Source organism: Bufo gargarizans, chromosome 5 (assembly GCF_014858855.1).
Source record: "Bufo gargarizans isolate SCDJY-AF-19 chromosome 5, ASM1485885v1, whole genome shotgun sequence".
Lineage (NCBI taxonomy): Eukaryota > Metazoa > Chordata > Amphibia > Anura > Bufonidae > Bufo > Bufo gargarizans.
This window is the reverse complement of record NC_058084.1, coordinates 12078583-12094068: the sequence shown is the minus strand read 5'-3', so window position 1 is coordinate 12094068 and position 15486 is coordinate 12078583. Positions and strand designations below refer to the sequence as shown.

The window sequence follows — 15486 nt, the reverse complement described above, 5'->3', positions numbered from 1 at the left end:
AAAAACAGATCCAACGTTCCTTTATATGTCAAATGGTCGATGAAAAAGGCAAAAAACATACCTCCTCCTCAGAAATAGCGGGAGTCTTTGCCAGATTCTACAAATCCCTTTATAACATCAGGTCAGGGGAACGGGAAGGGGAGTCTGCCCGCAGATCCCAATCAATTGGAACCTTTCTAGACGCCCTGGAGCTGCCGAGTATTCCCGAGGAGGCCAGGTCCTCTCTGGTGGCGCCAATCACTTTGGAGGAGGTGAGCAAAGTATTATCCTCTGTTCCAAAGGGCAAAAGCCCAGGCCCTGACGGGCTACCTGTCAACTATTACAAGAAATTTTTTCCCACCATAGGTCCCTATCTAGTAAAATACTTTAACTCTCTGCTTTCAGGAGCATTGCCAGCTAAACAAAACTTAGAAGCTTTTATAGTGGTCATACCGAAGCCAGACAAGAACCCTGAATCACCAGCAAGCTACAGACCAATTTCTCTGTTGAACGCAGATTTGAAGTTATGGGCAAAGATTTTGGCTCACAGAGTGGCCCCGTTGTTGCCTGGATTGGTGTCTCCCGAGCAGACAGGCTTTGTGGGGGGTAGAGAGTGCAGAGATAGTACATTCCGAGTTCTTCAAGCCATTGAATACGCTCTGAAGCACGGGTCCCCTCTTGCTTTGCTCAGTACAGATGCTGAGAAAGCATTTGACAGAGTGGATTGGGGTTTTATGCAAGCTACACTTAAAAGGTTCGGCTTTCCCCAGACCTTCATTTCTGCTGTGCTCTCTCTGTACTCCTCCCCCCATGCCAGAGTACGTGTGAACGGGATATTATCCCCCGCATTCCCTATAACTAATGGGACTCGGCAAGGCTGTCCGCTTTCCCCCTCCCTTTTCATTCTATGCCTGGAGACACTGATCCAGGCGATACGACAGGAGGAGGCGGTGGAGGGGTTGCGGGTTGGTCCTGTGACACATAAAGTGGCGGCATTTGCGGACGACATGCTCCTCTTGTTGTCTAAACCTGCTACAGCTTTCCCTGCCTTACTTAAGTTACTGGAGACTTATGGGGACATATCCAATTTCAAAATAAACCTTGCCAAATGTAACGCTCTCTCCATTAATCTCCCCTACAAAACTGTCTCGAACCTAGCCGATAAATTCCCCTTCGTATGGGCCCCTCTACATATTAATTATTTGGGAATAAGGATCACCTCTAAGCCTTCACAGCTCTGCGACCTTAACTATAATCCGTTACTGACAGAGGTTAAAAAACAATTAGATGAATTGCGCATCCCCTTCATGTCCTGGTTAGGCAGGGTACACATGATTAAGACCTATGTGCTTCCCAAAATTCTCTATACTATACAGACACTCCCGGTGTATGTCCCCGAACAATTTTTCACATCTTTGCGCAAAATTCTCTCCTCCTTTATCTGGAAACAAACTAAACCTCGATTATCTCATGATACGCTGATACGCCAGAAACATAACGGTGGAATCGGACTACCAGACTTTAGATATTATTATTTATCCTCCTTCCTTCGGTTACATTCAGAACTACTAAACCCCAATAATCACAAATTAGGCTGTCAGATTGCGAGACAAGTTCTCACCGCTACTGAAATTGCTAGAATTTGGAAGGTCAAGAGCGTATCTGGTTCACCCACACATCGGCACCGTTGGGTCTTGTCAAATTCCTCACCCTTCTACCAAGGTGTCCTCTCTGCCTGGCAGAAGATGTCACATCTTTTAGGTTTCCAGACGGGCCCTTCGCCCTATATGCCGATCAAACTCCTCCCATATTATCTGCTGCATGGATATTCAGATACATTTAACATGTGGTCGAGGCTAGGGAACCACACTATTGGGGACGTACTGACTAACAATCGTGTACCATGTGAAAAGGATCTCCTGGAGTCACACAGGTTAGATAGCTGGTCCACATTACATTACGCCCATTTCAGCTTCTTCTGTAGGCAATTTCTAGACATGACCCACGCGGCATATCTCCCCTCCTGGTATGATGTCCTTCTGACAACAACATCGCCAGTGAAGAAAGTTCTTTCATTAATATACAATAAAACTCTGGAAGCTAGCTCCGAGTTTACTCCCCCGTTTATCACCCATTGGGAAAAGGATTTGGGCGTATCTTTGGAGGCAACGGACAGAGGGGACATTCTCAGTTATTCCCATGGCTTCTCTAGGTGTGTTCGTATCCAAGAGAACTCTTATAAACTTGTCACCCATTGGTACCGCACACCTGCTATTTTGCATAAAATAGATCCCACCTATTCCCCATATTGCTGGAGATGTAACGAAGATTTGGGCACGACTTACCACGTGTGGTGGACATGCTCCGTGATCACAGCGTTTTGGGAAATGGTGTCTAAGGACGTACAGGACATCTGCTCTTTAAGTACCCCTCTGACCCCCAGGATTGTCCTTCTGAACCTGCCAACTAAGGATTACCCTCTTTCCAAAACTGCACTAGTTTCTCACCTAATAGCCGCAGCCAAGATCCTTATCCCACGACACTGGCTTTCGACGGATCCTCCGTCTAGAGGGGAGTGGATAGAGGGTGTTAGAGAGATTTGTAGATTCGAGGAGTTATCCAGTTGGGAAACCTTCACTCATGATAAGTATCTTAAACAATGGGCACCTTGGTTTGCCTGGTGTAGCTCCAACATGTAAGATAACTCGCACTCTATCCTTCCGCGTATGGTCTGGCCCTCTCTGATTGCTCTTTCTGACTATCATGTTCTTCAGACAAGTCCCAATAAATTGGCTACTTTATATTGTAAATTCGCTGCTTGTATTGGGGATTTTGCTCATTTGAATTCGCCAAACCAGTTGCAACAAAACTGTCTTGCACTTTATGTGATCCACGACTTGTGTCTTTGTTGTGTTTATTGTTTATGATTTCCTTTATTGTTTAATTGATACGCTTGTAGCCTGTCCAGATGTATCAGGCATTTGATGTATAGGGGTGTAATTCTGCCTATATGATATGCGGCTGATGTGTTGTGTATACACAAACTGGAATGTATACCCTGTACTATTTGCTTTGTCTCAATAAACAAAGATTTGAAAGAAAGAATTGGCACTGTGATATAATAATTACACCCCGCTCCACTTAGGCTACATGCACACGAAAGTGAAAAACGGACATGTGATGGATGTTTGTTTAACGACCATTGCATGTCCGTTTTAAGACCAATGGTAGTCTATGGGGTTATTCACACAGCAGTTTTTTTTGACAGTCAGTGAAAAACGGACATAAAAAAAATAGAACATGTTTTTCATTGACCGACTGCCCCATACAATTGAATGGGTCCGTTTTTAACATCCTTTTCTCAGAAAAGCATCAGTGTAAAAAAAATGCCCATTAAAAATGGACAGTTGGTCAGTTTTTAACTGATGGGTTTTTTTTTTCACTGTCATGTGCATGTAGCCTAATTCCTGGAATTTATCCATAGAGGTAGTTCTGGACTGAAGTGGATAACATTGATGGTTTGACATCATGTTCACATTATATATGGTATCGTGACCCTGCAGTTCAGATAGCTGCAGAATAGCCCTCTGCTCTGCAAAGTCCAGATTCCGGAATTCATTAGTACGTGAATCATCAACATTAGATTCATCAGAAACATCTGTTGTAAAAACAATGACGCTTAACAGTCAGATTGCGAATAAACCTATTAATATCCTTGTTAGTTGAAAAAAGATCAAAATTAACAGAAGGGACAAACGTAAGACCTAATGACAGGACAGCAACATGATCTGGAGTGCGAGTCTCAGTAGACAAATTAAGTACGTCCAGTCCCTTAGTGTCTATTTCCTCTTGCGCAGGTGCTGAGACAAGGTTGGGGAGGCTTTGTCTATGTTTCTGCCCCCCACCACTTTTTTTGTATTGTTATGTCACAACCTATTGTGATGTGTTGGTTTGATGAGATGTGCCAGCTTTAACGTCACTATCAGCATTGTCAGACGTACTTCCATCTGATTCCATCTCTGATGAACTAAACACTACTTTTCGGTTAGGAGTGGTACGTTTGCCGCGTTTATGCTTTGTCAGTATGGATTTTGGTACAGATGTTTTCTCTGCGGCCCCACTCATAAACCTGGTCATTTTTGTAGTCAAACAGGTCCCTTTGGAACTTCAGATTTTTGGTTGTTGTAATATGTTCCTCCAGTTTAGCTATGTTAGCACACATTTGAGTAATAGCGTCGTTATAGTTCCTATATGATGTAAAGTTTAATAATTGATCCTCAATAGTTTTTATTTCCTCACAAAGTTGATGTAATTTACACTCCTGTTGTGAAATAATCAAAGCCATTACGGTAATTTCAGAGAGCGCAGTGCTCCAGACTAAAAAAAATACCTAGTAGCCATTGGCTCCTGAACTGAAAAATTTAGGAGCCAAATCAAATTTTTAGTCGCCAAATCGAAACCGAATCAAAATTTTGGTATCGTGACAACGCTACGCCGATCAGATCGGCATAGGGTTGTTTTGATACCAAAATTTTGATTCGCTTTCGTCACCATAAAAAAGGTATTGCGATACTCAATACCGCGCAGAAAAAAAAGCCGCGTGCATTTCGCATTTTATGAAACATTCGGCCCATAATAGAACAGTCCTATCCTATTTTTTGGGGTGACAAGGTGACTAAAAAAATGGCGAATGCTCACCGCATAGGAGACATTTTTTATAATTTAATAGTTTGGACAGCGCTATGTAATATGTTTATTTATTTATTGTTTATATATTTTATATGTAAAATTGGGAAAGGGGGGATTTAAACTTAATATTTTAGGGTACTTTCACACTAGTGTTTTTCTTTTCCGGCATAGAGTTCCGTCCTAGGGGCTCAATATCGGAAAAGAACTGATCAGGCATATCCCATGCATTCTGAATGGAGAGTAATCCGTTCAGGATGCATCAGGATGTCTTCAGTTCAGTCGTTTTGACTGATCAGGCAAAAGATAAAACCGCAGCATGCTACGGTTTTATCTCAGACGAAAAAAACTGAAGATTTGCCTGAATGCCGGATCCAGCATTTTTTCCCATAGGAATGTATTAGTGCCGGATCTGGCATTCAAAATACCGGAATGCACCCGCACTAAATCCGGACCCATTCACTTCTATGGGGCTGTGCACATGAGGGGTGATTTTCACACATCACTTGTGCGTTGCGTGAAAATCGCAGCATGCTCTATGTTGTGCGTTTTTCACGCAACGCAGGCCCCATAGAAGTGAATGGGGCTGCGAGAAAATCGCAAGCATCCGCAAGCAAGTGCGGATGTGGTGCGATTTTCACGCATGGTTGCTAGGATGAAAGTCTATTCACTGTATTATTTTCCCTTATAACATGGTTATAAGGGAAAATAATAGCATTCTTTAATACAGAATGCATAGTAGAAGGTCAATATAATTAACATTGGTGGCGCAGTGCGCCCCCCAACACCCCAGTATGATAAACATTGGTGGCGCAGTGTGCCCCCCTCAATATAATAAACATTGGTGGCACAGTGCGCACCCCCCCAACACCCCAGTATAGTAAACATTGGTGGCGCAGTGTGCCCCCCTCAATATAATAAACATTACCCCCCCAACACCCCAGTATAATAAACATTGGTTGCGCAGTGTGCCCCCCCCTCAATATAATAAACATTGGTGGCGCAGTGTGCACCCCCCCCAACACCCCAGGATAATAAACATTGGTGGCGCAGTGTGCCCCCCCCCCCCCCCCTCAATATAATGAACATTGGTGGCGCAGTGGGGAGTGCCAATGAGGGTTAAAAAATAAAAATTAACTCACCTCCTCCAATTGATCATCTCCTGTTCTTTCTTCAGGACCTGTCAAAGGACCTGTGGTGACATCACTGTGCTCATCACATGATACATCACATGATTCATCACCATGGTAATGGACCATGTGATGAGCTCAGTGACATCACCACAGGTCCTGAAGACAGAACAGGAGACCGACAGCTACGCGATCAACTGGAGGAGGTGAGTTAATTTTTTAAAGTTATTTTTTAACCCTCATTGGCACTTCCCACTGAGCCACCAATGTTTCTTATACTGGGGGGGCACACTGTGCCACCAATGTTTCTTATACTGGGGTGTTGGGGGGGGGCACACTGTGCCACCAATGTTTCTTATACTGGGGTTGTGGGGGGCACACTGTGCCACCAATGTTTCTTATACTGGGGTGTTGGGGGGGGCACACTGCCACCAATGTTTCTTATACTGGGGTGTTGGGGGGGCACACTATGCCACCAATGTTTCTTATACTGGGGTGTTGGGGGGGGCACACTGTACAGGGAGTCTAAGAAAGAATCGAATGAGTCACAAGTCGGATCTTTAGTTCTTTTCACCTGTGACTCATTCGATTCTTTCTCCCTGTACTTGTCAGTGACTCAGAGCTGCTAGTGCTCGCCTTGCCTCAGCTCTGATTGGTTGGTGGGCGGGGAGGGGAGGGGCTGGCAGAAGCAGCTTCCACTCTAGGATCAGATTACACTCCTCCCAGCCCCTCCCCTCCCTGCTGCCAGCGTCTCTGCTATTGTCTGTGTGCTGTGACTCGCTGACTCAGACTGAGGAGAACATCGGCGGCGGCGGGGCAGAGAACTATCAGCTCCTGTGCCCGCCGCTGTTCTACTGCAGAGCTGCCGCGGAGGGTCTAGTCGCAAATGGCGACAAGACTAAAAAGTCTTGTCGCCATTTGTAAATTCTTAGTCGCATTGGCGACCATTTTGGTCGCCATCTGGAGCCCTGAATCTGTCAAAATACCATTCCAATCTTTAACAAAAACCAAATAGTAACAGCAGCACAGTACAAAAAAAGTAGTTAGGGTGCAAAATCAAAGAATAGGCAGAACTCCAAATATAGTAAAAGGTGATGACCCGTTTATTCCCAGGCAACGTTTCAGCCCACACACTGGGGTCTTTGTCCAAACTTAAACAAAATCTGAAGAAAAAACTGTAATTTTTTCTGATTCTCAGACCGTGTGGTATCATACTGCGCTCCTTATAGGTCTGTAATGTTTATAGTCCCCCCGTAGTTTAGTTTCTTGGGTGAGCAGATTTTCCAAGCCAGTAATTGTGGTTTTTAAATTCACTTGTTCCTATGGTATGGCCCAGCATGGTACCAGAGGGCCCTTTGGTGGGACCACGCTATGAAACCATAATGGGCCCAAAAGATCCAGGAGAAAAAAAAAAACATTTGGCTGCCTCTGGTGCCAATCACTTGCCACTAGGATTTGTTTCTTTTATTCAAAACCTATAAAACTGTATTGATGATATAGGGGTTGGGCCTTGAGAAGAATTTACTATGATTATCCCCAGGAACCCTAGTCCAACACTATCTGGCATCCTCTTTCACTGTCTGAATACTGGCTATTCAGCTGCCATGCACCCATCGGGAAATGACTGCAAGGGCGGTGAACTGACTCTATTACCACATAGAATGTTAGGCGGAATAGTGAAGTTATTAACATATGCATCTTCTTCTCATAATCTTTTTAACAGCAGTCTGCAGGTCTTTGTTCCTCCAGCTATAGATTAGCGGGTTTAATGCAGGAATAACCACAGTATAAAAAACTGCCACTACTTTGTCTTGTTCTGAAAAATATTGTACACTTGGGCGCAGGTACATAAACAGTATAGTACCATAAAACATGATAACTACAGAAAGGTGAGATGAACAGGTATAGAAAATCTTACACCTGCCCTCTGTGGACCTAATTCCAAGCACAATATGTATGATATAACTATAGGAAGTCATAATAGTAACCACAGATATGCCACTAACCAGTGCCACTGAGGACAAAAGGACAAGTTCATTGGCATAGGTATCGGAACAAGCCAGCTTCAGCAAAGGGGGGTAGTCACAATAGAAATGTTGCATGTTCACTGGTCCACAGAAGGAGAGTTGGAATGCATAGGACGCATTTAAGGCTGAAGTCAATATGGCAACGGTATAGCAGCTTGCGATCAATAGTCGGCATACTGATGCTGTCATTATACGGTAATATAATAGCGGCTTGCTTACTGCCACACAGCGGTCACAGGACATCAGTGCCAGGATAAGTGACTCCAGACTACCAAATACACTGAAAAAAATCAGTTGAAGCATACAGGCAATGTATGAAAGAGACGTGTCCCCAGCTATCAAGATATCCAGGAGTTTAGGAGTAATGACAGAAGAGTAACAGAGATCTGAAAACGACAAGTGACTCAGAAAGAAGTACATCGGTGTCTGTAAACTAGGAGCAAGCTGAAATAATAGTAAAATGTTAACATTTCCCACAATAGAAAGCATGTAGATGATGAGAAATAGAATGAAAAGGAAGCGCTGGAGATAATTGTCATCAGTCAGACCTAGGAGGACAAATCTGCACACAGAAGTTTGATTGTTAGTATTATATGTCAGAAGGATAGTCATTTTATATGTCCTGCTGAGTTTGCACTTTGTATATGTGTGATCCTTGGAGCGATAAAAGGAAATAATGTAATGAAATGGACTAGGTTAATTCTTCCATATGAAGGCAACGCAGCTCAGCTTTCTTCTCCTTGAAAAATTTTGAACAGACTTTATTTTTATCAAAGACCTAAATAAAAAAAATACAAGTAAAAAAAATTACAGACAGCACTAGCTAATAATTTACAATACATTCAGAAAGTCTTCAGACCATTTCATGTTTTTCACATTTAGTTATATTGTGGCCTTGCGCTAAAATAAAACAAAATCATGGTTTCCCCATCATTCTGCACTCAATAATGGCAAACTGAAAAAATAATTTTAGAAATCTTTGCAAATTTATTGAAAAGGAAAAACTAAAATATTGCATTCACATATGTATTCAGACCCTGTACTCAGGACTTAGTTGTAGCAATTACAGACTCCAGTCTTCTTGGCTATGATGCCAGAAAGTTTGCACACCTGGATTTGGGGATTGCCATTTTTCTCTGCAGATCCTCTGAAGCTCTGTCAGGTTGGATGGGGACCATCAGTGGACAGCCATTTTCAGGTCTTTCCAGAGATGTTCGATTTGGTTCAAGTCAGGGCTCTGGCTGGGCAACTCATGGACTTTCACAGAGTAGTCCCTAAGCCACGCCTGTGTTGTCTTGGCTTTTTGTTAGGTTCATTGTCTTGCTGGAATGTGAACCTTCAGCCCAGGTCCAGAGCACTCTGGATCAAGTTTTTATTATTTCTGTACTTTGCTCCATTCAGCTTTCCCTCACCCATGACCAGTTTCCCTGTTCCTGCTGCTGAAAAAACACACTCATGGCATAATGCTGCCACCACTATGCTTCACTGTAGACATAGCAATGCCCGGTTTCTTCTAGACATGATGCTTACAATTGAGTTCCATCTTGGTTTCACCAGTCCAGAAAATATTATTTATTACAGTCTGAGTACTTTAGCGCTGTTTTTGCAAACCTCATGTTGGCTTTCATTTGTCTTTTACCTTCTGGAAGTTTATCCCATCTGCACACAGGATCTTTGGAACTCAGCCATAGTGATCATTGGGTTCTTGGTCACCTCTCTTATCACTCCCTTCTCTCCTAATTACTTAGTTTGGTGGTGCAACCAGCTCTAGGAAGAATCCTGGTAGTTCCAAACTTCAACCATTTAGGAGTTATGGAAGCCAGTGTGCTCTTGGAAACTTTCAGTGCAGAATAAATTTTACTTTACCCTCCGCCAGATCTGTGCCTTCACACAATCTTATCTCTGAGTTCTACAGGCAGTTCTTTCCTCCTTATGGCTTGGCTTTTGCTCTGATATGCATTGTCAGCTGTGAGACCTTATATATACAGGGGTGTGTCTTCCCAAATCATGTCTAACCGATTAAGATGTAGAAACATCTAAAACATCTAAAAAATTATCAAGAGAAATGGGGAGGTTCTGAATACTTATGCCTATGCAGAATTATAATTTTTTCTTTTTAATAAATTTGCAAAAAATGTCTAAAATTATGTTTTCACTTTCTCATTATGAGGTATTGAGTGCAGACTGATGGGGAAAACATTTTATTATTTTTTTTATTTTATTTTAGCACAAGGCCGCAACATAACAGAATTTGAAGAAAGTGAAAGGGTCTGAAGACTTTATAAATGCATTGTAACTCCTGTTTCAGATACAATCTACAAGCTGGCAAATCACAAAAGGGGTTATCCAAGATCACAATATTGATGGCCTATTCTTAAGATAGGCCGATATTAGATCAGTGTAGTTTAAACTCTAAGCCCCTCTGCTGAGGGGCTGAAGTGCTCCAGAGACAACTGCAGACTTATCAGTGTTTACGTCAGTACGTACACAAGAATGTCCTACACTAGTATCGTCTTTTCTGTGTACAACAAAACAGCAGCTACTAAGCGTATAGCCTACTGGTGATTGGACCGAGTGGATCATTAGGGGCACCAAGAGTCAGAACCGTCCTGATCTGATAATGATGATCTATCTAAAAGACGGGCCATAAATATTGTGATCCCGGACATTCATATACCGGTATCTCTAAATTTCTAATGGCTGAATAGGCTGAAATAAACTAATAAACAATTTTCTGACTAATAGTGCCTTTACGTGACACAACAAATGTGACTAATACTAATTAAAGACAGATATCTGTTAAATACTCTGTCTGCCGTGTTGTAATTTTTGGTTCCTGATGGTTGCAATCATTGGCTATTTAAGTAAAATGATTTGGTACAAAACAACAGATATGCACTCTATCAATTGAATCCCCCAACCAAGATTGATGAGACAGTTTTTAGCCATGTATAGTTTAAATACATGACATTGACATCTGTAAAGACATCCTTCACAGGCCAACCATGAATGATCATGATTCAGCTATGCAAAATCTAGTTTATGGTCCACTATAACTACCGGTGACTAAAGCCAGCAGTAAAGGCCGTATTAGACAGCCCAATGTGGCAGATGATTGTCGGGAGGGAAGCGTACCCTCCTGGCAATCGCCTGCTCCCTAGCAGAGGAGGCTGCTATTACAGGCAGCGATCTCCTCCTCAGCATGGTGAGAAGTGATTGCTATACCATCACTCTCCCCCATGCTGTATAGTGGTTTGCCATCTAATTACGATCTGCTGCCTGCAAATTATAATTTTTAGCATGTCAAAAGATTTGAGCAATCGGCAATATTACACTGCAAGATGGTCGCTCGCTTATGAGCGTTCATACAAAAGCTTGTTAGCGATCATCTGCCAAAAAATCGGCAGGAGTAATACAGGCTTTACATTAGTTCATTAATTAGAGAGACATCCTGTTTGTTCATTATGGTTATCCCATCAATGATATCACAGTCCAGCGGCAGTTCCATCCAAAGACAATGACTGTCAATGACCAGCTTAAGTTTATGTGTTGCATTCTGTGGTTACAGCTCTGTTCCTCTGTACACCCAGTTGACAATTCATAAACTTCTAGTAGGAATAATAAAGGAATGGCACAACATAGAGTTTTAAGAAATCAACACTGTAGGATTTTAGGTTGGACTTGATGGACGTGTCTTTTAATCAGCTTTATGAATTTTGTAACTAATAACCGACTAGACCATAAAGAAGATATGTGAGTGGTAATAACAACAAAGTTAGTCATGCAATTAAACGTAAAGGTGCACGTGTTCTATATAGATAGAGGGTGGCTCCTCTGGATTATGTGGGTGGTTCAGGTGAACCCAGTTCAAAATTCCTTGCTAATGTTAGCCTCAACCTAAATACTCATTCCTCATATTAGGTTAGGTTCACATAGGCAACAAAGCCTGTGTTTTTCTGTTCTGGCATAGCAAACACCCAATCTGGCACATGCTGCACACCAGTGGCACCTCACAGACCCCACTGACTATAATGGGGTCTGTTGGGTTTCTGTTCTGGTTTTATGCCAGAATCTACAACAGAAAGTCCTAACAGAACTGCAGATGTTACCTAGCCTCTTATCAGACCACAGCTAGATCACTCTGTGATCTGTGTCTTTCTTGCTCCAAAATGCATATAAAAAATGTAATAAAATGACACAAACACACAGAAATAGTTGTATACCTTAAACATAGTGATCATAGTAATAAAGAACACTCTTATTTATTAAGAAATCAGGCTCAAAAGAGAATACAGTAGATACTCACAAGATAACAGTTCATAATCTAGAGATTAGGGTTATGGGTCAAGTATTATTTGTCTCAGCTTCTAGGACTAAGTCTCATAGTTGATCGTGGCTAATATACCTGTAGCTCCTGTTCGTAACATCACATCCATAAGGCGACCATCCCCAGTGATTTAATTACCTGTAATAGTTCTGAGTAATGTATTAGATTTGCTACATTGTATTTACTTCATTAACAATTAATTAAAACATTAGTTTTCTTTATATTCACAACAGAAGTGTTACCAGTGTATGGGGGGGGGGGGGGTAACCCTCTCACCATTATTTTGTGACTTTATTCCTTATTTTGCACCTTGTTTCGCCTTTTACTTTGCTCGAAATTGTGTTTGGCGGGCCACTGAGCACTTACAATATTCCTGGTTGCTAGAAGTTTACTCAGGCCCCAGTCCAGGCCCAGACAGAGCATGATACCGATTCAGGGATAGCATTGCAGTGCTGAGAGGGGAGCAGCAGTGCTGTTATAGAGAGGAGGCCGGAGAAGTCTATAATTGGAGGTGGAGTGAGTGCAGCAGGCAAGGAGACTTGCCACGAATTCCTTTGTAGGGGAAGTTTCCTCCATGCAATGGTGGTGGTAGAGCGCACTTTTACAAATTCCTTTGGAATGGCACATACATTTTTTACAGCAATACAACTTTACTGTGCATGTATTTACACACTTTTATCCACAAGAGGGCACTATGCTTGTAAATGTTGTTTTAAAGGAAATCTGTCACGAGGATAATCACTATTGAAGTAAAGCCATAGCCTTATAGCACTTAGTACATTATTTCCATATTTGCCTTTGTTCCAGCAATAGATGTTTTCTATCTTCTGCAAATCCAGTTTATTTGGTATGCAAATGAGCCAGTAAGGTGTCCAGAGGGGCGTCACTCTTGCAGGAAGAAGTTCAGGCACGCCTCCTGCCACAATGTGTCCACCCACCCAGGGGCAGACTGACAACTCATGGGGTCCCCGGGCAATAGGAGATTATGTGGCCCGTGTGTTCCCGCCCACCATCAAGCCACACCCACACACAGCCCCACCCAAATATCGCGCCACCCACATCACGTACATTTGGTACAGAATTTCTCTTCACTATGTTCAAACTAAATGTTTACTAATAAAAAAATAATCACGCTCTCCACCACCACAACACAAGCGTATCTCAGACTCAGTGTATTGCATAGCTCCACAGCAATACAACTCACAGTAATGTGCGATATGCAAGTACATCAGAGATCACCTCAGCAATAAAATGCATAGAAAAGTGCAGTGTGTGAGTATTGCAAGCTGTACAGCAATAGTCACAGGAATGTGCAGTTTGTGAGTGTATTACAGATCACCTCATCTATACAATGCACAGGGATGTGCAGTGTGTGAGTATATCATAGCCAACCCACTGCTTTCCCATAGGAAAGCATTGGGAGGCTATTGCGCATGCGTGGCTTCATAGAGATGCTTTGAATCAATGCATTTCTATGAGGAGTGTTTAGTTGTGCAACACTGGACTAGAAAACACCTTTAGTGGCCATCTGATGAGTGGCCACTAGAGGTGTTCCTTGGTAGTAATGCACAGTAAATACTGCCTTTTTTTCTGAAAAGGCAGTGTTTACATTAACCCTTTCCTGACACATGACGTACTATTACGTCATGGAAGCCACTGCGTTCCCGCAATTTGACGTAGTAGTACGTCATGGTGATCGGGCGGGCACCGGAGCGGTACGCGCGCTAACACTGCAGGGGCCCGGCAGTCCCTGAAGAAAGGGGCCCGGCAGTCCCCGCTGTAAAAGCCTATGCCAGCAGATTAACCCCTTCTATGCCGCGGTCCGAGCTGACTACGACATAGAAGGGGTTTGTGTCGGGTGAGGGAGCACATCGAGTCCCCGCGCTGCTGTGGCGTGGACTCAATGTGTCAGAAGGCAGCCCGATGCCGTGCAGAGGCTGCCCAATGTCTTGCACGGCATCGGGACCTGCCTTCTACAGGTGCCGAGGTAATCAAGCCTCAGGCTGGGTCTCCTAGGCAACCTGTTAGTGTACTACTCACTGTAGTACACGAACAGGCAATGCATTACAATACAGATGTATTGTAATGCATTGCAGAGGGGATCAGACCCCCAAAAGTGAACATCAGAAATAAAGTAAAGTACAAAAAGTAAAAGAAAAGTTTTTTTAATAAAATTAATAAAGTTTTTAAGTAAAAAAAGAAAACAAAAACGCCCCTTCCACTTATTTTATTATAAAAAACAGAAGAAAAAAAACACACATATTAGGTATCGCCGTGTCCGTAATGACCGGCTCTATAAATATATCACATGATCCACCCTGTCCGATAAACACCATAAAAAAAACGGTGTAAAAAAAAGCCATTTTTGTCACCTTACATAACAAAAAGTGCAACACCAAGTGATCCCACAAAATGGTATCAATAAAACCGTCACCTCATCCCACAAAAAATGAGCCCCTACCTAAGACAATCGGTCAAAACATAAAAAAGCTATCACTCTCAGACAATGGAGACACTAAAATATGATTATTTTTTGCTTCAAAACTGCTATTGTGCTAAAGTGAAATAAAAAAATATAAGTATACATATTAGGTATTGCCACGTCCTTAACAACCAGCTCTTTAAAAGTATCACACCGTAAAAAAATAAATGAATAAAAACTGTGTAAAAAAAAGCTATTTTTGTCACCTTACATCACAAAAATTGCAACTCTAAGGCCTCGTTCACACTTCAGTGTTTAGTCAGTGATTTCCATCAGTGATTTGTGAGCCAAAACCAGGTGCAACTCTAAACACAGAACAGGAGCAGATCTTTCCCTTCTACCTCATGTCTGTGGAGGCTCCACTTCTGGTTTTGGCTCACAAATCACTGATGGAAATCACTGACCAAACACTGAAGTGTGAACGAGGCCTAAGCGATCAAAAAGGAATGTACCCCCCCAAAATAGTACCAATCAAACCGTCACCTCATCTCACAAAAAAATGAGATCTTACCTAAGACAATCGGTCAAAAAATAAAAAAGCTATGGCTCTCAAAAATATCATTATTCCGGTTTCAGAAATGCTATTATTGTGTAAAACTTAAATAAGAAAAAGTAGACGTATTAGGTATTGCCACGTCTGTAACAATCTGCTCTATAAAAAAGTCACATGACCTAATCCTTCAGGTAAACGCTGTAAAAATAAATAAATAAAAACAACAAATTTGTTGGTCACCTTGCCCCATAAAGTCTAATAATGAATGATCAAAAAATAATATGTACCCAAAAATGGTACCAATAAAAACGTCAACTCTTCCTGCAAAAAACGAGCCCCTGCATCGTCTTGATCAGCAGAAA

The 15486-nt window shown here is 42.2% G+C and overlaps 1 protein-coding gene across 1 annotated transcript; it reads right to left on the bottom strand.

Moving 5' to 3' along the window:
• Positions 1-7480: 7480 nt before the first annotated feature.
• Positions 7481-8242, bottom strand: LOC122938362 (olfactory receptor 1020-like). Its single transcript, XM_044293823.1, has one exon. It carries the CDS (start codon positions 8240-8242, stop codon positions 7481-7483), a length of 762 nt encoding a protein of 253 aa, XP_044149758.1.
• Positions 8243-15486: the final 7244 nt, after the last annotated feature.